The sequence below is a fragment of the Elephantulus edwardii genome, unplaced genomic scaffold (genome assembly GCF_000299155.1).
Source record: "Elephantulus edwardii isolate Elephantulus edwardi_28Jun2011 unplaced genomic scaffold, EleEdw1.0 scaffold00031, whole genome shotgun sequence".
NCBI classification, from domain to species: domain Eukaryota; kingdom Metazoa; phylum Chordata; class Mammalia; order Macroscelidea; family Macroscelididae; genus Elephantulus; species Elephantulus edwardii.
This window is the reverse complement of record NW_006399781.1, coordinates 11755628-11782701: the sequence shown is the minus strand read 5'-3', so window position 1 is coordinate 11782701 and position 27074 is coordinate 11755628. Positions and strand designations below refer to the sequence as shown.

Here is a 27074-nt window from a genome sequence, read left to right as displayed (position 1 = left end):
AAAAAGTAACAACAAAATGTATTTAAAAACATACTTCTCAAGTTGGCAATCTGAGCGACATAGCTCACAGTTAATGTTAACCTTCCGGATTGTGTTTCTTTTGTTCCTGGAGTCCTCTTGTGGCTTTAATTGAAACTCAGGCAGCAGCACCAGACAGTAAATCCCCGAAGGGCGAGGTATTATCAAACCTTCTGCTGGCCATTCTTTTCTGAATGCAAATGGGCAAGTTCTTACGCTTTCGTATTCATTTCCGGACGATCATTAGGAAAAAAAAATTAAGTCAAACTTGCTTATTGAAAATAAAACAACACACACACACAAATCCTGCAGATAATAAATATCGCCGATTCACTTATTTGAAACAAAGTCCAAATTTATTCGCTCTTAATAGCCTTGCAGTCCATTGTATACCTTCTGCACTGATCCTTGCTTAAGTAGTTGTTTGATACCTGAAAGGACAACGGATAAATGAATCCATTAAAAAAGCACACTGACTTCCTTGAAATTGAAAAAGCAATGCTAATGGGGAGCTTCATAAAAGGCCTGATGACACCCACAGATCGAACTAAACAAACCAATAGCAAATGCTCATCTCCAACCTCATCTCTTAGGGACAGTCCCACAGATGCACATGAAAAATCAGTATCATTCCTGTCTTTCTCTCTCAGGTAAACATCTTCCACCTACTCCCAGGAAGAAGAGGTAACCAAAAGGGAAAGACAGCTCTTCAGCTCGCTTTCATGCTGTTTCTTTGTCCCCTTTTCAGATTTTACCTCTTACAGCTCTAGCTGTACCATTTAAACTCAAACTAACTGCCAGTGAGTCAATTCCAACTCATAACAAGCCTCCATCAGTTTTCTGAGGTGACGTATCTTAATGGGAGGAGGCCACCCGGCTTTCTCCCTTGGAGCCACTGGTCGATCTGCACCATCAGAGCAGCTCGGCTAGTCAGCAGTGCAGTATGCTCTGTACTAGCCACGGGGCTACTTTTTATCTATTTAAGGCCAACCAATCAGGCCTTTTTCTCAATCAGTGAAGACAGGCTAAGCATCTAACAGTCCTAAAGCACCTCATGCCTCCTTCAACAATTGGTTGTTCTAATTTGTTCTAAGTCATTTTGTTTTACACCCATATACACACACAATCCCTAATTCCTGGGATTCTGAGAAAGTAGAACTCATTTCTACCTTAGTTCACACATGTAAATAGCTGATGCTATGGGAGAGTTTAATTTATATTGTTATCCCTCTTTAATCACTTTGTTCTCATGCACACAAAACCTAATTCCACCCGCTACCCCATCCCACCACACAAGCCCATTTCGCACCTTCTCTTGCTTCTTCTGTTAACTGTTCTTTTGGAAAATCCACATCAAATGTGATTATCAAAGAGCCCTTAATGTTGTTGTTGTCAAAGTTAGGGAGCCCTTCCCCTTTCTTCCATAGCTTGGCTCCTGGCCTGGTGATCTTATCCCGGGAAATATGTACCTGGAAGGCAAAAGGAACACAATTACACATCAGTGGAAAATGACTAAGGATGCGTGAAATACTATACAACACGGGCGACTCTGGAACAAGTTATGCTGCATGAATGGTAGTCTCTAAGGGACTATCATGCTATGAGACCACTATCATAAAAAGCAAAGGAAAGGTTTGCACATAGAATCATTCCTGGAAAGTTACCAGGGATGGGAAGTTAGGAAAAAGGGAGTGAAAAAAACCTCATAAATATGTAAGTTGGGTGAAGGGAAAGGCAATGTACCATTAAGAGGTTGATCTGACATTGTAATTAAACTATTGTAAACAATGTTATATAAATGTGTCAGAGTGAATGGATAAAATTGTTAATTACAATATTACAAGCTACACAAAGTTAGTGTTTATAGGAGGAAGGAGTGGCAAGGAGAACATCACTAGGACAATGCAAAGAGATTTCAAAACAGAAAAGGGAAATATACAGACAAGATAAAAAAGCAAGGCTCGTGCCAGTGGAGAATGCTAGGGTGGTCAATTGAAAGGTCTGTGGCACCATTGTTACTGGACATCTCGAGGTAGGAGGAGGAGAGAATGCAGACCAGAGACTGAAAAACGCATCCAGGTGGCTTTAAGTGATTGGAGAGTCTGACGTAATCTCAGAGTCATCCACTTTAAGGCTTTCAAGGAAAGGAAAAACGGGAAAACCCATTTTGTTTACCTTGTGACCATCCAAGTGAGTAATATCCATCTCAAATCCAACCAAGGACTCAACCAGTGAGATTGTCACATTTGTGTACAAATCATCTCCTCGCCTTTCAAATATCGGGTGCCTAAAAACAAAAAGAGGGAAGAACAACATAAGAAACTTCCACCTCCCCTGAGAACATTCAGAAAGCTTTTAAAAATCTTATACAAGGATGACCATTCTTCTTTCAAACGTAAGCATTTATTAGGCACTCCTTTGTGCACAGACCAGAAGCCAAAGTATGCAAGGGAAACACTAATATGAGTAACTGGATCAAGGCAGAGAGGGGACGAGGGCTTCTGGCAGTGGGCCCTGGGAAAGATTCCTGAAACGGGCTCCAATAGGCCCTAAATACACAGATAACCTGGGGCTGAGGGTGGGACTAGAGAGGAAGGTCTAACAAGACAAGGAGTTGAGAAGGTACCAGGTTTATTCAGGAAACAGCTAATGTTCCACTTTCTCTGGGAAGAAAGACCAGGTAGGTAAGGACCACTGGGGAAGAGACCACCAAGGTTTTAGAGTGTGATGAGGGACCAGTCTGAGCCAGTGAAGTGGGAATTCTAGACCAATGAATCTTTAGACACAAAGGTAACACTAGTTTCTGACATTTTAATGAGAGGGATAGTAAATAAGAAGCCTTTTTTTTCTGGTGAAATTCTTATCTAAGCAGCATTCAGTGCTGAAGGGCAGACCTGAGCTCGTTCTTTCTGCAGAGAAGCTGCTCATTATTAATACTGTTACCAGTAGAAGTTTGTTCTATGGAAAACTGTCCCATTTGAATGTGATACCATATTTCCTACGGAAAAGTCTCACCTCTCCTTCACTCTCTATCCTTGTCTGCTTCTCATTCAACTCCTCACTTGTCTATGGATGCTTGCTTTACAATACCTTTTGGATGCTATATCAATAAATACCTGAGGCTCAATTCCAGGCCCCAATCTAGTATTTTACGAATTATTTTACAAATTAACTCTCCAGTAGAGTTGTTGAGTCACAAAAAACTGTTTAGGGTACCAAGGACAACAGACAGGAGGAATCTGAAAATGCACTGACGGTTGTCAAGACCTCTGAACTCTGGTCTACCTAAGAAGCAGGTGCACCTAACACTGGCTTACTTACTTGACAACTCTGATTCGGAACCGTAAGTCTCCTGGTTCCCCGTCCACGTGAGGCTCACCTGGTCAGAACAGATGAGAGCATGCGGTCAGTCACACAAATCTATGCGGCATTTGAGAGGGAGTTTTTATAAACCACTACCAAGGGCGCTGGCTGTCAAATTTATATGTGAGAATAGGGTCTCCAGCCTGTTTGACCAAACTATAGATGATGCACGGAGGTCAACTGTGTCAAAGGTACAGCAGTAAATAACTACCTAGTTCCTCAACAAGAAATGACTCACTCATTTCCCGAATCTGAAGTCTTAAAGCCTATTTTCCCTTATTTGTCTAAGAGTTTTCAGTTGTCAATTTAATATCAATCCTGAGAGCACCTTATTAATGCCAACTAGAGCCACGTGTCTACTTTCATTGCTGAGTTAAATCAATCCTATTTAAAGTCTGAATGCCCTCAATCTTGATTTTACTTAGTTACTTTGACCGCTGGCCACAGAGTTGAAGGATAAACAGTAACACTACTTAAGGGAACCAATCTTGACAGATAAAGAAGGGTTTCTGCACCCTAAGACCAGTCTTAAAGTGTTGAAATTGTATGTGCATTTACTGTGTGACCATTAAGACATAGGGTGTGGCAGGGTGAGGAGTCAGGGTATTCATGAGTAGAAAGTTACATTAAAACAGCAGTATCAGTATTTCACCTTCTCCAATGAAGGGGTACTCCATGCCATCTCTCACTCCAGGCTCTATTTCCACTTCCAGTGTTCGTTCTTCATTCACTAGTCTGAGACAAAAAGAATTGAGAGAAATATAAAACTTAGGCTCCAGATCCATAATTAAAGCTCTTCCTATTCGATCAGAACTTTTTTCCTTAGATGACTTTGTCTTGTCAACTCAACAAAGCTATCGGATGTCCCTTTACTTTTTCTACATTCCCACATGCAAGACAGAGTAACTCTATGTTACAGAAACACCCAGGTGATGCCTCCACAAAAGCCTGTCTCGGGAGAATGACTCTGAACTGTGTAATCAGAAACAGATAAAACCACTCCCACACATAAAAGTGTACCTGGAGGGATAGACAGATGCTATTAGAAATCTACCGGAGGATTCTCATATCAGATGATTTTCCCTTTCCCCCATCTCATGGAAATCCACAGTTGACATACTCACTCTCTCTCTCTCTCTCACTCTCTCTCTCACTCTCTCACACACACACACACACACACACACACACACAGAGAGAGAGCTGGCAGTTCTGGATTCTGAAGACAAAGAAGAAAGCACTGCGTAGGTCTGTAGTTGGGGCACATGACACAGATCTGTTGATTCTGAATGCCAAGACATATATTAACATGTTGCCGTACACTTAAATTGACGACTGTGCTTAGAAACACATTTTTTTTTGCCATCATTTGCAGCAACGTATTAAATATCAGCATGGACAACTGTTTGCTCAACATTACATTTAACATGCTTTCCTGTACTCAGTGATTCTAGTAAACAGTTGTTTTTATAACATAATCCACAAATAACACAAATTTGAAATGTTGACTAAAATTGCTTTAACATTTCAAGAAGGAAGAAAACAATGTTAAGACTTGGTAGGTATATTCAGAACCAAAGGGTACTACCTATTAGTTCAGAAACACTACAGGAGACAGAAGAAATACTTTTCCTGGGAGGAAATTGCATTTCTTTGCTCGATCCTTTGGTAGAACATGAGGGAATGGGAAAAAGAAAAGAAAAAAAAAAACCTTTAAGTGTAGGCCATCAGTACTGTCCTAGTTAGATCAGACCCTTGAAGTGCCTCTGGTTGTGTAAAGGTGTTGACTTACTTGACATTGGGGCACTCGTCGCACACCACCTCCTGCGTCATCTGGAAGCGCCCAGGGCCCAGCTGCGTGGTTCTCATCTCCTGCCGGCAGTTGCATTTCCGTTTTCCCGGCGCCTGTCTCGCCACAGGTTTGTTTCGAACCACCTAGGAGGTGCACAGACACCAGCAGGACTGAACTTGGGCCTTGGAACACCAAGTCTATTCCCTCAAATAAAACAGGTTTTCGTTTCCTCAACCCATGAGGGCTGTTGCATGTGCCCAGATTAGAAAATTCTCTTTTTCTGGCAAGTTACCCCTCAGGGTGGCCTAAAGCAGCCAAAACTCCCTAAGCAATTACAGATCACTTTCCAAACAGGAATGAAGAAAAGGATACTTGAGCAACTCAGGTTCTAAGGATAGAGAAGGATAGAGACGAAAGAACATAATAAAAAACTGAAAACAATATGTATGTATCAGCATTTCTATGTCAAAAGTAAATCCTAATGAGTTAAAGTTTACAGAATTAACTTTGAAAGGAGATAGGAGCTGTCAAGTACAATCTCTGAACAATCCAATCCTTTCAAAGCTAGTATGTCACTCTGACCTAATCCTATGATTAACTTATTTTTTTTTTTTGAATGATTAACTTATTGAAATACCTCCTTGTTGCAGGAAACTCAGTCCAGGAATGTCTGTACTATCTCAATTCCGATTACGTGGACAATAACCCTCTCTCTGTACCTGACACACAATAAAATATTCTGATCTCTCCAAGTATGTGAAAATTACTATCTATCCAGCCTAGGAAATGCATATTTATTTTCACTTATTTATTTAGTCAAAGACCTAATCACAAGTCAAATGCACATGCAGCAGGATGACACAAATGATCAATGGAAAATCCCCTCAAAGTATACTAGCACATGGAAGTCCAGGCCAAAAGAACAAGTTACAAGAATAGTAACAACTAGTAAGTAATGCACTCTGTAGTATTGATTTGGCCAATGAGTACCCTAGGTACTTAGGGTTATTTAATCCTCACAAGTCTTATGAGGCAGGTACTGTGGGGATCTCTATTTTGCTGATGAGGTAAAAGAAGCAGAGAAAGGATAATTATGAAGAAATTAATGGCAGAGCCAAATTCTCATCCAGGCAATCTGGCTCCAAAGTCCATGCTCTAGCCACTGTGCAAGTGTTCATGGTTTTTTTCCTTTAAAGAAATGTAAAGTTTATTTTATATAACAAGGGCACTTGTAAGGTGTAATTTAAATATCAAAGCCACTCACACCCTTCACAATAATCAGATTAAATAGTCGTCTATTTGGGAAAATATTAGCGGTATAGTTAATATTAGTGATGGCAGAAGAGGAACAGAGGGGCGAATAAAGCTCACTTCTTTCTCCCATCTACGTAAGCTTTCTGGGTTTTAAGGCAAGAAGGCCTATGTTTCCAATGTCTCATTCTCCCATTTTGCAGATGGGACAACAGTATTACAAGCCAGTTACTTCACCTTTAATTGTTTAATCTTTCAATCATTTAGTGAAAACTCACAAGTAAGAAAACAATGTTTACTTCTTGTCAAGATGGCAAAAATATGGAGGCTGTCAACCACTGCCTCCAAAATAAATCCTAGGAAAATGACAAAGAAAACAAGGATTCCAGGAAATAGTTAACACAACATTTGTGAGAAAACATGGGAGATGGAAATCTGCCTTGGATTGGTGTGAGTCTGTAGGGCAATGGCTACAACTTGAGGCAACAGCACCCAGTGGAGGCAGTGAGAAGATGCTAGAACAAAAGTAGTTCACCTTCCACTGTGTCTTTCTCCTAGGTAACCTTGGGATGAGTACCGCCTGCCCTTCCGCAGAAGTCCAGACACAAAAAACAAGATAATTAACCAAAAACTGTAGTGAAAACGCTGGATGTGGCTGCTTCAGCCTGCTCCAGCAGGGACAGAGTTCCCATGAGGGAAGATGGCCAAACAAGGCCAACACCAAGGGGCCAAGTACTCAGTCCCAACAAAAACCAACACACTGGACAACCCATACAGCTTAAGTAACATTTGTCAGAGAAGATATACAAAGAAGTTAAAAGAAGCATGAGAATACTTAACGAGGGAAGAGGAGATAGCAGCAAAATAAAATAGATATTCAGAAATAACAGAATCAAGGAGAATATCATGTAGAAAAAGATTGAGTTGAAATAAAACCCAGGAAATCAGAGTATTATTAGCATGGCTATACTATTGTTGTGTACCGCTGAGTTGGAACCAATCCAAAGCTGACCCTCCAGCGGGTTTTCAGAGACAGTTAATTGCATAGGAGATTGTCCAGCCTTCTCCTGGTGGCATCGAATCACTTGCCTTCAAGATTGAAGCACAGCTTCTTGCCACTCGGCCACCATTACATAGGGTCCTATGCATTGGAGTCAACTTGCTGGAGCCTAAGACCACCACCACCACTACAGCTGAACACTGAACTAGTCAGAAGATGAGGATGTAGCCCCTCTGAGAAAGAAGCCAGAAGATTAAAGGAAGTGAGGGCAGGAAGAAGCAGAAGTCCCGTGAAGAGGATTCAGTGTCTGAAGAAATAATGTAATTAAAATTCCCAGAATTACAAAGAGATAAACAATAGGAAATTAAAAAATCTCAAAGTATTGGTAGAAAATATAGGTGAACAGCATTCTTTACGGTAGAAAAGAAATTCTTAAATAGACATCAAAATAAACCATCAAAGACTGGTAACTCTGACCAAATTAAAATCAAATCCATCTGTTCATTTAATGAAATCTATAATATAACAAAAGGGCAAGTTACAAATTGTTAAATATTTTTACAACATTCAGTCAACAAAGGAACAAACAACTCAATAGAAAAATGGGCAAAAAAACAGGTACAGGCATTTCACCCAAGAGGGGACACATATGTCTAAATGACACCTGAAGAGGCCCTTCTTCTACTTATTAATCAACAAAATGTAAATAATGGCCACAGTGAGGTTCTGTTTTATGAGCAAAAATGAAGAAATGTAATAATTCCAAGTTTTATTTAGAGAGGTAGTGATTCTGTAAAACTTTGGGGCAATCACTTTGGCAAACAATATGGTATTATCTTGTAAAATTGAACATTTGTTCATACTACCCTAAAACTCAACTCCTCAGGGGTATGCCCCTACCCAAAGGAAATTCTTGCTCAGGTGTACCTGGATTTATGCGCAAGACTGTCCACAGGGCCACTATTCAGAATTTAAAAAAGACAAAAAGGAAATATAACCTAAAAGCCTATTGAAAAATTGTGGTATACGTAATGAAATTGACTCCGCAGAATTTTAACTACGAACAATAGCATGGATGACTTGCTATTGATTGAATTATACCTCCTTCCCTCCCCCCCAATTTTTTTTAAAAAAAAGAAAAGGCTGCTAAACGCTCAGCAAAGAGAGGACCTCTGGGTGAGAGGGACGGATGCCATGACTGCTGCCCTGGACTTGAGCATGGCCGGGTTCCCATCCACTGTTCACGGGCTCTCTACAAGCCACTGAATCATGGCACCTAAGGACAACAAGCCTGTGGTTATAATCTCATTCAGAAACAGGCTGTCTTCGTTATGTTAATAAGGTGGAATTAGCGCAGGATGCTTTTTGTGGTTATTCTCTTTTGAGATATAAGGAAGGTGACACAATAAGCAGAAATGAGATGAGGGAAGTGAATCTACAACAAGATGTCAAAAAACGCAACCTGAAAGGAAACGAGCCCTTCCTTCAGGGCCCTTAGAAAAAGAAAATCTTTCCAAAGAGCTGGCACCTTGAATTCAGACATCCAGTTATTTAAACTATTAAAAAAATAAATAAGATTCTATGTGTTGAAGCCATCCACTTGTCGTCCATCTCTACTCCAGCAGCACTCAGTAGCTAAGACACTATGTTTAGCATAACATTTAGTTATTTAGTTAGCATAACAAAGTTCCAGAAGAGAGTGCATTCTATTTTCACAAAGTAAAAAAAAAAAAAAAAAACATATTACTTGGGTAAAACCAAATCCACAGCTGTAAAGTCAAGTTCGAGTCCTGTGTTTCCATGGCTGTACATCTTTACCAGAGAAGCTGCCCACCTTTCTACCCAGAGTGACTGACAGAGTCAAACTGCTGATTTTGGCTTTTTGTTGGGTTTTTTGTTTTGTTTTGCTTTCATTTGAAGGAGCACCTTTGTTAGGCACTCACCAATACATAATAAAAGAAACAAACAAACAAGAACAGCCCACCTTTCTCCTCAAGCTGGTGGCAGATTCGAAAGACTAGAGAGGTAAATGTAAACTTTGGGTTGTTAGCAGCACAACTCCCTACTGATTCCCCCACCAGAGCACCCCACAAACAAGAACAGCAAGGGAACAAAAATCACACAATTCAGCAGAGAAATTGTCAGCACCATGATAGATGGAGAAGAACACTCTTAGCACCAGCCGTCAGAAAATCAAAAGAACTGCATTGGGAAAATTGCTGTTAGGGATCTCTCCAGAGTACTGAAAAGCAATGACGGCAGTCTAGAGACTAAGGTACCCTAATCCAGGCATGGCCTTCACAATTACTTGCTATGCATCAGAGAGCTAGACAATGACTAAGGATGACAGAAGAAGAATCAACGCCTTCAAATTGTGGTGCTGGAGATACCATGGACTGCCAAGAAAACAAGAAATCTGTCTTGGTGAGGGTGAAACCAAGTCTCTCCTTGGAGGCTAGGATTTTGAAGCTCTGCCTCACATACTTTGGGCACAGAGCCAGGAGAGACCAATCCTTAGAGAAAGACATCATGCTCGGAAGGGTGGAAGGACAGCGCAGGAGAGCAAGACCCCGGATAAGATGGACTGATACAGTGACTAGGACAATGGAGATTGGTATGTCAGAATTAGGGAGACTGGTTCAGGAAAGGGCAAGCTTCAGAGTTGCTGTACAAAGGGTCGCTATGGGTCACAGATGACTCAAGGGCACATAACAAGAAGCCACCTTTGAAGAGAGAAAAGGAATTCTAATAGGGAAGGAGCATGCAGATAGATATATAAGCCCACAGAATTGTTCTGGAAGTCATTATGAATAGCTGAATTATTATTTCACTTACTTCCACAAAATTCCCAGCATATACTTCTTCCAAAGTGACTTCTAGATCTACAATAATATCACTTCCTCTTGGAATATTTCTGTCTTGCTGACGTGGCGCTCCGCCAAACATGAAACCAAAATCTCCGAAGAAGCTGTTGAATTAAGGAAAAAGTTTTCAGGAAAAGAAATAGGAATTCATGTCTCACAACTACCTAGTTTCCTTTATGATGCACAATTTTTAATAATACAATATCAATCATATTGCCATGTTATTGTTGTTATATGTTGAGTTTCTAGTGGCCACAGTGACCCTATGTACAATAGCCATATCCCTGCTCTATCCTGTGCCAATCTTATTGTCTTCAACACAAATACTCCCATTATCTTAGTCACTGAATCAATTCATCTCATCAAGGGTCTTTCTATTTTGCGCCCTTCCAAGCATGTCGTGCCTTTCCGAGGACTGATCCCGCCTTGCAACATGTCCAAAGTATGTCATACAGAGCCTCAGAATCCTTGCCTCCAAGGAGAAGCCTGGTTTCACCATCTCCAGGACAAACCTGTTTGTTCTCCTGGCAGTCCATGGTACAGTCAATACTCTTCTCCTGCACCACAGCTCAAAGGCATCAATTTTCTTTCTATCATCCCTATCATTTTGCCATATCCACACAAAAATTTCATTTTTTAATACAATATGGTCCTAAATATCTTTATGTGAACTATACTCAAGCAATGAAATAATAATCTATTCCAATATTGTACAAAATCTGAATTGATGGTTTTGAGAAAGGGAAGAGTATCTATAATACCACATAATTCTGAACTTTATAGTTAAATTAAGAGATTTTGAAAGATAATTTTGATCACAAGTTCCATACTCTTCAGAGGCTAACTCTGGTGAAAGAAGCATATTCTGTAAAACAATTCTGAGCACATAACTAAATAAGCTAAAAAAGAATCCACCTTAGTCAAGCTCTGGTCCTCAGGAAGAGGACGTTCTGGCATCTATAAGACCAGAATTAATTTCTGCAAATAAAAAAAATAATAGTAATATCAACCTTGACCTTCAATTCTAATCTTAGTGTTAATTCTTAGTGTTATTAAGAAGACTCCGATGGATATTAGCACAGTGATGACCTATATACTTCCTCCCAGTCCAACCCTGGAAGAACACCTGCCCTGAATCTTAAATAAAAGCACAAGCAGGGAGGAATTTTTTCTCTTTAAGGTATTTCTAGGTATCACTTCAAAAAGCTGGAGCAAGAGGACCCTTCTCTCACAGACCAAAACACCAAAACGAATACTGGAGAAATAAAAGGTACTCTATGACTCATATTTTTGCTGCTGTAATGTGCCGTGGAATCAGAAGTAACTCACAGCTGACCCTCCAGGGGGTTTTCAGAGGTTGTAAATTGCGTGGAAGGAGACGGTTCATATTTCTCCCCCCAAGCACCTGGCAGATTTGAGCAACCTGCCTTTAGGCTGGTATCGCAACTCCTTACCATGCGGCCACCAGAGCTCCCTTACTCAAGTTGCTGTGTACCGTCGAGCAGGAACCAAGTCGTAGCTGATCTTCCAGAAGGTTTTTAGAGGCAGCAAATCACCTGAAGGAGACTGCCCATCTCTCTCCCACAGAGCAACTGGTGGATTAAATCAGCATGCTTTCATGTTGCCAGCACAGCCCCTCACCACCAGGCCACCAGAGCGCCCTCCCTCTTACATTCTCCTGAAACCCGGAAAGTTATCCTCTCACCCCAAATACCAAACTGGAAAGCAATCACAGGTAACAGAGAATAGCTTCTTTTTGGGAAAGGGTTCACAAACTCTTTTAGAATATGACGAAATAAGTAAGACTTCTCTCCATAACAATTTGCATCCAAATAGTTATTTGTTTTACCATTTCAGACCTGAAATTTCAGTTTAAGATCCAAGCACATGGGTACAGCAAATAGTGCACATGGCTACCCACCAAAAGCCCAGTGATGTGCTTCTGTATTCATTACAGCCCAGCAAACCTGATAGAGCATAGGCCGACTCTGTAACCAAGGGTTCACCCAGAGTCAAATCCAATTGATAGAAAAAGTTTGCTTGGTTAGCTTTTATGGTGAGTACATGGCATCATCCAGGCATGTGGAAATTCAAATGCTCAACTAAGAGGGTTTCTCAGAGTAAGGAGAGGAGATGCCAGTTAACCACATACCACTGTCAGAGAGCTGGGCCCTGCAGGAGATAGAAGAGCATTCACTCCAGTTCTTGTCCTTATCACAGATTATCATAATCATCCCTTTTTTGCTGTGAGGACTAAAAATGATCAAAATTAATTTGGTCATTAAGAAGGTATGGGCACAGGACTTTCTCATTTACTCTGCCTGTCTGCGGTCAGGGACCTTTCCAGAGTACTGAGAAGCAACGATGTCAGTCTAGAGACTAAAGTGCACCTGATCCAGGCCATGGCCTTCAAAATTACTTGGTATGCATCCAAGAGGTAGATTATGACTAAGGATGACAGAAGAAGAATTGATGCCTTTGAGTTGAGATGCTGGAGAAGAATCTTAAACATACCATGGACTGCCAAGAAAACAAACAGGTCCATCTTGGAGAGGGTGAAACCGAGTTTCTCCTTGGAGGCTAGGGTTTTCAAGCTCTGTCTCACATTACTTTGGGCATGAGGCTAGGAGGGACCGATCCTCAGAGGACATCATGCTTGGAAAGGTGGAGGGACAGTGCAGGAAAGGAAGACCCTGAATGAGATGGATTGATACAGTAACTGAGCAATGGGGGTAGGTGTGTCAGAATCAGTGAGAATGGCTCAGGACAGGGCAAGCTTTGAAGAGCTGTTGTGCAAGGCTCACTATGAGTTGCAGGAGGCTCAAGGGCACATAACAACAACCATGTGAGGTACTTTGAAGATTAAGAGAGTCAATGTGGATGAACTGGATTCCACATAAACTTACTTCTCCACAAATCAAAATCTTTTGATTGATGTGGTTGACTAGATAGACAGCCCACTTAGGGCTGTTTTTCCAGAAGCTTTGTGAAGTTAAAAGACAGCTACCTTCCCTCAGAGAGGATGCCAAGTTGATGTGTGGTCAAGTGTCAGAACAGTTTTACTCTTTATCACAACATTTTGAACAAAGGAGTAAGACTAAATCTTTAATTACCAAGTGACCCATTCCCAGACTCCAATGCCTTGCAGATGAGTAGATACTTACTGTGAAAAAATGTCTCCATGGGAGCTCTGATGGCCATCTTTCAATCCCTCTTCCCCATAAGCATCATACTGTTTCCGTTTCTCACTATCTGACAGAACCTGAGGATAAATCAATGCAGGAAAAAGATCTTGAATTGAAATCTCCTTAAGGTGCATTTGTATGTGGTTTGCTTAAAAAACTGACAATGTGTCTAAGATTTGTGAAATGTAGTATTCATTATGTATAGTATTAAAATGTGTTACAAAGTAATTTTCTGTAAAAGCCTAAATTTTTGGTATATTGCCCATTTTATAACTTCCACAGTATTTATGTTTTAAGTTTGAATTTATCAAAACTCAAAACATTCACTGCCAATTGTGTTGGTTTTGACTCAGCTTCCAAGACAGAAAATCCACTTTTCTCCCTTAGAGCCACTCATGGATTCAAACCAACACAGGAGTGTGGCCTTTGGGTTAGCAACGCAACGTGCTATGGACTATACCCCTAAAGTTCTCTTTCTCAGGATTGGATACTTAAATTGATCTGAGACTAGCAACATGTCTGTGAAGTTGAGTAAAAAGTGGTAGGATGGATCCCTCACTCACTTCTCAGCCCATCTGACTCCAGTGCTTAAGCTTTTAACCACCACATACTATTGTCTCCCTAAACTACAACTGGAATTTAACGATGAGAGATCTTCATAAGTGATAAAAGTACTACAGTAGGAAAATAGTTCTGAGTTGCACTCCACTCAACGACACTTCACCACCACCACGCTATAAGCCCAAGATTTGTTTGTGCCTTCATATAGACACATGCTCATATGCACATACATCTACACATACAAAGAGTAATGAGATCGTGCAGACATTGTTATGTGCTATCAAGTTGACTCCAACTCACAGCAACCCTATAAAGGGTGGACTTGAACCCTGCCCTATTCTGTGCCATCCTCACTATGTCACATACTTGAACCCATTGCTACAGTCAGTGTTAACCCATCTCATTGTGGTCCTCCTCTCTTACACTGACCCTCCACCTTTCCAAGCATGATGTCCTTCTCCAAGGACTGGCCACACCAAACAGCATGTCTAACGTGTATGAGACAAAGTGTCCTTGCTTCCAAGGGTCCTCCAAACGTGCATAATGCTTTATCTTCACACACTTCTGGCCACCTCCGACTATGTTTTGGTGTATGTAAAAATCCATTTACAGAGGACTGGAACATTATGGAACATTATGCCGTGTGTGTGTGTGTGAAATTTATTTTTTTGTTGAAATCCAGAGATCGTAAAAAGGGACAACACTCCATAAAGATAGTTTAAGGTCCATCTCAAAGTTTGAAAATAATTTTTAAGTTTGTTTCATAAAACTATACACAACCACAGCCTCATATTTTCTTACTGCACCCACTCCATGTACAATGCTAAAACCAAATTGAAACCACTGTTGTTCAATCAAGTCCAGCTCACAGTGATCCTGACAGGACGGAGGAGAATTGCCTCGTATGGATCCTGAGGCTACAATCTTTGGCTTTCTCTTTCTCCCAAAGAGCACCTAGAAGGTTCAAACTAATGACATTTGGGTTGGCAGCGTAATGCTTAAAACACTGAACCATCGAGACTGCTGTCCATACGATTAAAGAATGTGAAAACACAAGAATCCTCCACACTCTTCAAAATATGTCGTCATCATCATACAAAGCAGATTATTTCCCTTCTATTCACAGTAATCTATCATATGTACACCCTAGTATCTTTGAAAGTCAAATGGTTTTATAACCTTTTTGTAGTATTCGTAAATACTTGACAAAGACTGAAAGAAAAGGTATTTCAAGCTGAAACTCACAGTGGCCCAAGAAAAGACTTTAGAAGCAGGTAGTACCTGTTGACTCAGCAGAAGAAAAGACCTGTTTGGAATATCCAAACACAACACACTTGTGGTTTGAGGCCTGAGCTTAAGATATATTTAAAGTAAAGAGCAGAAATTGAATGTACAGGAGAGTGAGCATTCTTAAAGGCAAACAACTATTTCTGGGTTACCTCAGAAATGACAAAAGTTTTTTACTAAAGTCAGCTCAAAAAGAGAAGGTAAGAGAAGAGACTTTGACAAGCAAACATCCTCACAAACAGACGCTTTGTGGCAACAGTCAATCCAACTCTTGCTGACCCCATAATATATAGTAGTCATTCCCACAGGGCTTTGACCTTGCTTTACTAACCCAAAGGTCAAGCCTCTCTGACAGACGGAATCCACCAGTGGCTCCAAGGGACTAAGATGACACTCTCCTCCCTGCAATTTACAGCCTTGGGGATGTGCTGGAGGGTCAGCTAAGTATGGAATCTGTCTTGACAGCAAAGAGTTGGAGTTTTTAAAATTTTTAACCTTTGCACAAGCAAGTCATCACATCTTTCTCCTGTAGAGCAGCTGATAGGTTTGAAATACTGACCTTTCAGTTAAGCACCTGAGTGCTTAACCCACTGTACACCAGGCATTCTTAGAAAAGGCTATGTCGTTCTGTACTGTTAGGTACTAATTATGAAGAGTTGGAACCAACCCTATTGGGGGGGGGATGTCACAGTGCAGCTCCTTTATTACTAGGCTTTCTGAACTCAGAACGAGTTTACATTTGTGTCTACAAAAATATCATATACCCAAATAAAGATAATCTTAGGCCAGTTTCTTTTTAGACATGCTTCTTGTTTTGCTGATAGATGCTGTGTGGGTATAATAGGTGACTATGACTCACTGCGATTCTATGAACAATGGATCTGATCTCTGCTCTATCTGTGCCGTCTTCATCATCACTTATACACTTGAGTCCATTGCTATAGTCACTGCGTCAATCATGTTGTTGTTGTTAGGTGCTGTCAAGCTGAGTATGACTCATAGTGACCCTGTGAACAGCTGACCTGAACCTTGCCCTACCCTGTGCCATCCTCATCATCTGACACACTAGAGACCACTGCTGAAGTCACCATGCCAACCCATCTCACTGAGGGTCTTTCCCTCCTTGGCTAACCCTCCACCTTTCCAAGTATGATGTCCCTTTCTAAGCAACAGCCTCACCTAGCTACAAGTCCAAAGAATGAAAGACAAAGCTTCACCATATCTGCCTCCACGGAGTGCTCTGGCTGAACCTTACCTGAGACATATTTGTTTGATCTTTTGGCAAACAAATGGGTTATTCAGTACTCCTTTTCAGCATAACTCAAAGGCATCAAGAAGGCTTCTATAGTACAACCTGCCCTTAAAGTCATCTATTTTCAGACTTCCTCCTCATTTTTCTTCTGGCTAAAGAGTGCAATTTTATTCCATGGTCTTGGAAGCTATTTTATCAAGAAAAGAAAAGAAAAAAAAAAGGAAAAGGGATGGTGTTTGGCCATATACCTCAAGAGTCCCAACTAATTAAGACACCAGCACTAATCCTTGCCCAGTAGAGAAGACAAATTTGTACTCACAAAATAACTCTTGATACTGAGCTAGGATTATGTTTTGGGAACACAAATATATTTTTCAGGACACTAAGAAGAAAACTTGAATTTGTGGCTAGAAAGTTTTTCAAAGTTCCACAAATCGCAGTCTGATAAATAAACCACATATATAAATGCCTGTCTAGGATATGGATAAAGAATCTAAGAGATTCTTTCAAGAGCACAGTAAATCCATAGCAACAGCTTCCTGATAAAATATTCTGAGTTCCTCGCAAATAGGACCAATTATGAGAAACTGCATGCAAAATATGGAATCTGGAATATTATCAACCAAAAACAAAACATTACCTATAACTTTGTAGGCAACGGTTACCTTAAGTTTATGGGCCCCATATTCAAGATTTCCTGTCCTATGCATGAAGGAAGAAGCGAGAAGCCCCTCAGGTGTAGGCCACCTGACATCAATCACTGTCTGGCTTCCACAGCTCATTCTGGAGGGCTCTCCATATCCCTTCCTTTCAGGTTCTGTCAAAGTACTAAAGCTTTTTTCAGATTTGTTAACCTGAATTCAGGAGTTTTTGCTCTGTGCTTTGTCTAGTTAAAATATTTTTCTGTGCCCTTTTAAAAACAGAAATACAATTAAGCTCAGCTCTAATATATTTCATGTACACAAGCAGGGAGTAGGAAATGGTGCTGCCAATCCAAAGACATGAGTGTTGAATTCACCAGCTGCTCTGAGGGAGAAAGATGGGTGGTCTCCTCCCCAGTTATTTACAGCCTCTGAAAAGCCATTGGAATATAAGCTCTGAGTCAATTCCGACCAAATGGCGATAAGCTTTGGGTTTTGAGTAACATTTCTCATCGTGTTTAGTAAAGATTAAATGAGACAACACAGGAAAACGTTTTGGCTTCTGTAGTATAGAGAAGTTACCAATTCAAGCTATTACTATTTTGTTGGGCCATAATTTTTTGAGTTACCAAGTTTTTACAATCAGAAGATATTTCTAATTCCTCTTCACAACAACAAAAATCCAATATTTGCATTTCCATAGGGGCAGTAACAACTGTTGCCATGAAATGAGTTAAGAAGGTTATCGCTTGTCTCAGTTCAGTTTATACTGCTCACAACTATGGAGGCAGAATAACTGGTATCATGTTTTATTTTTGCCCTGCATGTTATGTGTCTAGTCCCTATGTGCATGTGGGTTTGCCAATTCTTAAGCTAGACTTATATTTCTAGCTCAAGTTCTCAAACTGGATGATTAGAAAGGATCAACTTTCTCAATAACTTAGGAATCTTACTTTCATTTCTTTCTTTTCAATGTTACAAATAAACATCTGACTTAGCTACAACTCCTACTATCCCTCATGTTACATAAATTTGCCCTCAGAGTAAAACAGTTTAATCAATCCCTTTATCACAATCATCTTTATTAGCTGCACATGCAGCTTTTAAATAACTGAAAAGCATCCATTCTTCCCTTGCACTAAAGTAAGGTTAAAAAAAACCTGTATGCACCTGTTCCAATTTACATAAAACAATTTAAAGATACAGGAAGGAATTCTCTTTATAACTCTGAAACTGCCTTAATTTTCTTAAACAAAAGAAATATCAATCATTGCTGATGCTAGATGGATCTCGGTTAAAAGCAGAGACTGCCAAAGGTAGGTGATTTTAATCTGCGGCCCTCAAGCCTAGTTTCAATTGTTTTTGGTCAAACATTCTTCTAAGTGGTATAGCCCTGGTGTGTCAATTTGCTGTACAGAGGTAAGTTGTGGTTGCTGTGATGCTAAACACTGTGACACTGATGTGTCAAATGTGATAAGGGTTACCCATGGTTGACAGTGTTTGGTGGAGCGCCCTGATTAAAACAAGCTTGGAAGCAGGCGTGGCATCTGCTTCCAAAATGACCTGCCTCCGTAAACCCTCTGAAGTTGGAGAAATGATGAAAGTTATACAAGTGTTCAGGTCTTTCATTCATAGGATTGCTATGAGTCGTCTATGACTTGACGACACTTAGCAACAACAACCAGAAAGATGTTTAGCTGCATATTAGTGACTTCAACTAGTGACATTCAACTGTTTGGATCATAATACATTATAGATAATATTGCAAAGACAGGGATTCTGCGACACTTAACTGTGCTGATGTAGAACTTGTACTGTTGTTGTTATGTGCCGAGTCGCTTGCTACTCATAGTGACCCTATGTACAATAGCCCTAAACCCTGCTCTATCCATTGCCAATCTCACTGTCTCTGACACGCCTATCCCCATTACCTCAGTGAAGGAATCAATCATCGAAGGTCTTCCTCTCCTGTGCCATTCCTCCACCCTCCCAAGCATGACGTCCCTCTCCAAGGATTGGTCCCTCCTTGCAACATGTCCAAATCTATGTCAGACAAAGCTTCAGAACCTTATCTCCAAGAAGCAGCCTGTCTTCACCCTCTCCAGGACGAACTTGTTCTTCTAGCCGTCCATGGTATATTCAATACTCTTCTCCAGCACCAAAGCTCAAAGGCGTCAACTCTCCTTTTATCATTCCTAGTCACTGTCCAGCTCTCTGAAGTATAGCAAGTAATGGTAAAGACCATGGCCGTGTCCGGACTGACATCATTGCTCTTCAGCACCTTGGAGAGGTCTCTGACAACAGACTTTCCCAACACAATACATCTTTTAATTTCCTGGCTGCTCGTACCAATAGTGTTGATTGTGGAGCCAAGCAAACTAAAGCTGTCAACAATCTATCATGATGCTGCCAATTGGCCCAGTGGTGAGAATCTTTATTTTCTTGACATTCAGCTTCAATCCTTGACCTTTTTCTACTGGGAACTTGTATACAGACCAAGAAACAGTTCTTCAAAAGAGTGAAGGGATACTGCACAGTCAGGGCTGTACCTTTCACCACACCTACTGTATCTGTGAAAAATGGGGTTTGGTGTGTGGGAGATGGTAAGGTTGGCTCAGGATAGGGCAAGGTTCAGGGTCATTGTTTACAGGACTGCTAGGAGTTGTTGTCGACTAGGCAGCACATAACAACATTCTATCTGTATGCTGAGTAAATAAACTGAGAAGATGAACTACAAGGAGAATTTGGCATGAGGATTTGAGGAAGATTCATTAACAACCTGTGCTATGTAGAAGATATGAAGGAGGCAATGGGGGGTCTTTCAATGGCAGCTTTCCTAAACTCATGAGCCTCCACATTGTCTAGGTGTATATGGAAGATCAATCTTTTGCAAGGAGCAAGAGCTTGGAGAGGTACTGGAGAGGTACTGGGAGTCAGAAAACAAAGACACTTGATGCACTTACTGATGAAGTTAAAAAACCGTAATCTTAAAAAAAACAAACAAACAAAAAAAAACCCCGTAATCTTAATACAGATTACATATCAATATAAGGAAACAGAAATCCTCACAACTGGACTAGTAAATATCATGATAAATGGAGGAATAATTAAAGTTGCAAGGATTTCATCTTACATGGATCCGATCCACAATGAAAATCCATGAAAGTAGCTGTCAAGAAATCAAGTGATATATTGCACAGGGAAAATTTGCTTCAAGAAGCTGCACTGTAATGATGAAGACATGCGTTCGAATCCACCAGCCACTCCATGGGAGAAGAATAGGCAATTTCCTCCCATACAATAATTGCCTCCGAAAACTCGCTGGAGGGTCAGCTTTGGGAGATGGACAGGCAATCTCTTCCTAGGCAATTAACTGCCTCTGAAAACCTACTGGAGGGTCAGATATGGGTCGGTTCTGACTCAATTGTACTCTACAACAACCACCAGGACTTCTTTAAAGTGCTAAAGAGCAAGTGCTAAAGTCCATGTGGAGGACTAAATTACACCTGAATCAAGTTATGGTATTTCCATTGACCTTATATGTATGTGAAAGTTGGCTAATGAATAAAGAGGAAAGAATTGATGCCTTTGAAAATGGTGTTGGCAAAGAATTTTACATATAAACTGGACTTCCAAAAGGGCAAATCTGTTTTGGAAGAAATGTAGAATGGTCTTTAGCACAAGGACGGTAATATTTTGGGCATATTATCAGGAGTGGTCAGTCCTGGAGAGGGGCATTATGCTTGGGGAAATGGAAGGTGAGCAAAAAGAGGAGAGCTTCAATGAGGTGGACTGACACAAAAGCTTTAAGAAGGAGCTTAAGCACCACGGAGAGGATGACAATGGTGCACGCTGGCTGGTGCGTCATTCTGTTGTATGCAGGGTCATTACAATGGGAAGTGAGTCGACGGCCCCTAGCAATAATACAAAAAAAGAAAATGTCACCTATTAAGATGAATGTGAGTACAATATACTCTCAAGTATTAAAATCAAACCAGAATGTTCTTTGCCATTTAGATCATACAAGACTGAGCAGAACTGCTTCACAGTGTTAACAAGGCTGTAATTTTCTTGGAACCAAGAGTTATTGTCTCCATACCTTTTCAACCTGTATGTAGAACAGATTATCTGGGAGGCTGGGCTCTATGAAGAGATGTGTGGCATCAGGATTGGTAGAAGATCTATCAACAATGTGCGTTATGCAGATGACACAACCCTGCTTGCTGAAACTGAGGAAGACCTGAAGCGCTTGCTGCAGAGGGTCAGGGACTGCAGCCTTCAGTATGGATTGAGGCTCAGTATCAAGAAGACAAAGATTCTCACCACTGGACCAACTGGCAGCATCAGGATGGTTGGTGATGAGATTGAAATTGTTCACAGTTTTGGTTTGCTTGGCTCCACAGTCAACACTCTTGGCACTAGTAGCCAGGAAATTAAAAGATGTATTGCGATGGGAAAGTCTGCTGTTAAGGACCTCTCCAAAGTACTGAAGAGCAATGATGTCTCTCTGGAGACTAAGGTGTGTCTGATACAGGCCATGGTTATGCATCAGAGAGTTGGACAATGACTAGGAAGGATAGAAGGAGAATTGATGTCTTTGAGCAGTGGTGCTGGAGAAGAGAATTGAGGGTACCATGGACTGCTAAGAAAACAAACAGATTAATCCTGGAGAGGGTTAAACAGGCCTGCTCCTTGGAGGCAAGGATTCTGAGGCTTCGTCTAACATACTTTGGGCATGTTGTGAGGAGGGACCAGTCCTTGGAGAGGGACATTATGCTTGGGAGGGTGGAGGGACAGCGCAGGAGGGGAAGGCCCTCTATAAGGTGGATCGATTCAGTGACTGGGGCAATTGGGATGGGACTATCAGAGACAGTGCGATTGGCACAGGACAGAGCGGAGTTTAGGGCTGTTGTACATAGCGTCGCTATGAGTCTCAAGCAACTCGACGGCACATAACAACAACAACATCTATTTTAAAGTAGAAGTCAGTTGAAAGAAGAATATTTCTCTAAGTTATGTGGCTTGTTCTATAGATGAACATTTGATTCATAGGTGATCCTTTTCTGACTTACCTCATAAGCAGCACCCAGATCCTGGAATTTCTCCTGAGCTCGTGGATCATCAGGGTTCCGGTCTGGATGAAGCTGCAGAGCTAGTTTTCTATAGGCTTTTTTAATATCCTTTATAGAGGCACTGCGAGGCACCCCCAAGATCTTATAGAAATCTCGCCTGGAGGGGACAGAGAAAAGCCATCATTAAAGAGGTGTACATTACATTTTATTATAAAATTAAGGAAGACAGGGGAGCTCTGGTGGCCTAGTGGCAAGGAGCTGCAACTACAATTCCAGAGGCGCACGGTTCGAATCCACCAGATGCTTTGCCGGGGAAGGAGGGACAATCTCCTCCTGTACCAGTCAGATCTGATTTGATGGTACACTCACACAAAAATAATAATAAAAAAAATAAAATGAAGGAAGACAAATGATGTGACAAGAAAATTACTAGAAAGAGACCATATATGTAACAAAGTGAATTACACATTAACCACAATGACAAGTTACGTACTTTTTGAGCAATGTTAGAATTATTGAAAACATCTGTGGCAGTTCTCTTTTAAAACTACCCTCAGTTTTTTTAAAAAGAAAATCAATCTCTTATTTTATGGCCATAAGTGCTCACTCCCAAAAATGTATTGTGGTTGAACTGGAACTGACTCAGAGCTGACCATACAGGGAGTTATCAGAGGCTGCAAACCACACAGGAAGAAAGACACCACCTTTCTCCCTCAAAGCCACTGGTGGATTCGAACTTCCAGTGTGGTGACACCTTTCAATTAGCAGTGCAACTTCCTACCAATGATGCCACCAGGTTATCTTTGGCCAATAACTATATGATCAAATTAATTCTTCATTTTATTTCTCTGTACTGAGTCCAAGTGACTTCTATTTCCAAAAATCAAATAACTTCAAAGGGTAATTTTTCTTATTCCATAAGAGAATGTTAAATTAAAGATCTGATTAACAGAACTGTTAGCAGGCTAACGATGAGGTGATTAAAACAGGAGGTTAACATCCCAAAAACAACTCTTAAGAGACAATAACGTTTTTATTTTATATATGAGTTGTGATGTGTTAGCTAAAAGAGAAAGAAAATTGCAATCTTCTGGGAATTTCTACTACTGTTATCATATTATTTTTGTCTAGAACAAGGTTTATTTATAGACAGTTGCTGAAGCCCACCTGCAGGAGCCTATGTATCTTAGCAGCCACGGATGTGCATAAGCTGGAAAATGAAGTAGAGAACTATTCACCCCATGGCCTATGCTGGAGCCCAATCTTAACAGACACTTTTTTGAAGAAAGGCAGACAAGAAAAACGATAAAAACTTTTAGTGTGGAGATGGTATTTGGCCCATGGGGGGAAAAAAAAAAGAATAAAAATAATCCATTTTATTCCTTTTGCCACTATGAATGATTCTGAAAATATCTTCCTTCAACGAGGAGGAGTGGGTAGGAAAGATGTTTGTAACAGTGACAGTGATATAGCAAGGATAGTATGCTTTGTAAATTAAAAATGCATTGGGGTATCAAGATCTAGGCCATATAGGACGGGATATTAAAAAACAACAAAATACAAAACAAAAACCATTTCATAAGAAACCTTCTTCTCCCCAACTCCCAGGTGTAAAATCTTGACTTTGCTTGTATTAAGAATGAAATTACTCAAAAGTATCATTTAATTAATGACAAAACATCTCAAGGGATAAAGAACAAGAAATACTTAGAATACAGCAAGCCAGCACCATTGAGTCATAATCAACTCATAGCTGAACCTTCAGTAGGTTTTCAGAAGCTACAAATTGGAGCAGCTGGTAGATTTGCACCACCTGCCTTTGGATTGGCAGTGCAACTCCTTAGTCACTCGGCCACCAGCACATAAAATATATTTGATAAAAATGGTTAAGTAACAGATCAGAAAAAAAGAATTTAAGAGATAGCTAGCACCCACTTTACTATTCCCAAAAGACTCTTTTCTGACTAACTGAAGTTTAACGTTACAAACGTCTCAACATTTATATCACTAATTTGAGGCATTTGTTGCTTTAAGTCTAAAAAGAATTGCCAAAAATTTCCATAAAAACAATACAGCATTACCTAGATTAAGTAAATATTAGACACTTAAGATGTTTCCCAAGGGGGAAAAAAAAGTTTAAGTATAAATAATAGGGGGGGGAGGAAATCTTAATAACAAGCACATACATTTTCAAACTCTACTAGTATTATTGCCCTGACTTAGAACAACATATCAACAAATCAAAAGAGGCTAAGACTCTGTTCTCCTCTGCCATCTGAAATATTAGCCTGGCATATTCTATCAACTTTGCAGAATCACGGGCAGGAAGAATCCTCAAGAGTTCTCGTCCCACTCCCTTCACATAGGAGACATGTTATTTTCATGTTATAAATGAGAATTCACAAAGTTCGTTCAAGGTCACGTAAGCTTGCAAGCGGAGCGAGGGTGTAGGCTAGAATCACGGTAAATTGCTTGTGGGTGAACTTTCTGTTCCTGCTCATAATGTCATTCAGCTTCTCAAGAAAAGTACCACTGAGGGAGGCAGTAACACACACTGATAGCTTAGGTGCAATATCCTAGAAACCAGGAAGAATAAGGGCTTCCCAGTGGGCCTGGCTTCCCTAGCTGCTCCCCTCACTTCACTGTGGTTGGATCCTAACTTCTTCACTGTGGTTGGATCATAATCCACCCACTTTCATCTCAGACCTCCAATGGCTCGCGGGCTGGCTCCCACAGCATCGTACTCTTCTTTGCACGGCAAGGCATACCTCATCTCTCAGACCAAAGACCTGCCCAGCCCCTGAACCTCAAGCCTGTCTCTATTCTTCAATATACTCAGAAGCCCCTTCTCTCTCCCACCTTTGCACGACATGGCTTCAGCTCACAGTCATCTTTCCTTCATTCCCTTCTTTCCTCCTCGCAGGGTATCTGGCACTGGCACCCACTCAGCTGGGCAAATTTGTCTTTGGAGCTAAGTCTGGATCTAAGTCCCTCTCAAGCCTCGTGCCACTCACAGCTCCCCTCTCCACGACACTAGTCTGGCCTGCATTCTCCCACAGCCTCCCCCTAGCACTACCCTTCCTTCCACTCCTTCAGCTTCATCCCCCACCGACCCCCTACTCAGTCTCCTTCCTTGCAAAAGCTGACACACAGGCCCTGAGCCCGCAGGTGCCTGTCCCTCACCCGGCGATCACGGTTCCGATGAGGTACAGCAGCAACAGGCAGAAGGTGCCCAGGTTCTGCGGGGCCATGGTTTCTCGGTCCGGGACCCTAGCCCACGCACTCCTCACGGCCGCCTCCGCTCGCCGGGCCACCTGACCCTGTGAGGGCGCTTCACGCCGGGAACCCCCTACTCTGGTCCACAGCGATCACTAGCTTGCCCCTTCCTGTGCCAGCCCACTTCCCGGGAGTCCAGTCCCGGAGAGAGAAGCCCCCAGCAGACGCAGGCCAATGGCTGCGCGGGACATCACACGCGGCCGGCATCTCGCAGCCAATCAGCGCAGTACACTTCACCTCCGAGGCGGCGCCGGCAGCCAGTGAGCTCTCAGAACTGCAAGCCGGGACTCGCGGCCAATTAGAAAAGGGATCGTCAGAGAGTTGCGCCGCTGCAGGAATCTTCTCAACTCCAGCTCCCGAAAAGTCGGAGAAAATTGCGTATCCCCGGCTGTGGGGCCAGAGGAGGATGGCCGAGGTACAAGGTTTCCACTCGCCTGCCTGCTCAGACGCTTCACCAATCAGAAGGCGAGCTCTCTAGCGCCAACCAGTTGCCAGAAGGACACGTTGAGTTGGTTCAAGTATCGGAATTTCATTCATAGTGAATCCCTTTCTGAAGCTAGGATGGAGGGACGTCGGAGAGATGGGCAGAGACAGAAAAAGGGACTCATTGCTTCTACCTTACTGTACGAGAAGTTGCTAGAGTTGAAGCTGACAGAACAGCACCTAACAGCAACTTCAAATTTCAGAACAAAATTCAGTGTCTTGCTCTTGACTATTCTGAATCTCTACAGTTCTACACCTCTACCTCTGTCCCTCTGGACCAGGTCACCATTTCACCTGGGAAGACCTCCTAAGTGGTCTCTCTGCTTCCACTCTTAATATTCTGCTAGCTATTGTTCACTCAGCCCTCTCTCCCTTGATTTAAAACGTCGAATCATCATATCCTTCCTGCTTAAGAGTCCTAATGATTGTCCATTGCCCTTAGAATCACCAACCCAAAGGCAGGCAATAAAATCCACCAGCTGCTGGAGAAGGACAGACAATCTCCTCCCATGCAATTAACTGCTTGGGGTTGTCGGGGGGGACCCGCTGTAGGGGCAGCTATGGGTAGATTCCGACTCGATGGTACCTAATAACAACAACCCTAGTTTAGGGAGCTCTGGTATTCTGGTCCCTAGGGAGTTTGGCTGCTAACCCACAGGTAGAGTCGATTAGGGATCCAGGAAAGAAAGATGGGCCATCTCCTCACGTGCGATTTTACAGTCTCCCAGAAGCTCATTGGATATAAGTGAGTTCAGTTCCCACTGCGTGGCAATGAATATGGATTTGACATAATCTGTTCTCTCCTAGTATTTTACCACGTCCCATCTTCCTCTTTTTTTTGTTGTTTTATTTAAATTTATTATTAATATCAGTAAAAAATTTACAAAGACTTTGGATTTCCATTCATTCATTGTTGCACTTTTCTCCCCTCCCAACCCTCCCCCCAGTACACTACCCTCTTGGAAAAGTAAAATTCGTTCATTGTTTTACAAACCCTCCCCCAGGTCCACTCCACCATGTAGCCTTCACTCT

General features: G+C 41.5%; 1 protein-coding gene across 1 annotated transcript; it reads right to left on the bottom strand.

The window, feature by feature from the left end:
- Positions 1-25605, bottom strand: DNAJB11 (DnaJ (Hsp40) homolog, subfamily B, member 11). Its single transcript, XM_006884105.1, has 10 exons — positions 25467-25605; positions 22284-22440; positions 13450-13547; positions 10257-10389; positions 5171-5313; positions 4034-4116; positions 3340-3397; positions 2194-2305; positions 1328-1487; positions 1-449 (listed from the first exon to the last, which is right to left on the bottom strand). Exons 1-10 carry the CDS (start codon positions 25532-25534, stop codon positions 385-387), a joined length of 1077 nt encoding a protein of 358 aa, XP_006884167.1. The 5' UTR covers positions 25535-25605; the 3' UTR covers positions 1-384.
- Positions 25606-27074: the final 1469 nt, after the last annotated feature.

Excerpts from the sequence above, each read along its gene's own strand:
- DNAJB11 (XM_006884105.1), bottom strand. The coding sequence starts at position 25,534 with ATGGCCCCGCAGAACCTGGGCACCTTCTGCCTGTTGCTGCTGTACCTC. Across the intron at positions 5,314-10,256 it reads ATGCTGGGAATTTTGTGGAA|GTGGTTCGAAACAAACCTGT; the intron begins GTAAGTGAAATA and ends TGCACCTCCTAG. Across the intron at positions 450-1,327 it reads AACAGAAGAAGCAAGAGAAG|GTATCAAACAACTACTTAAG; the intron begins GTGCGAAATGGG and ends TTGTCCTTTCAG.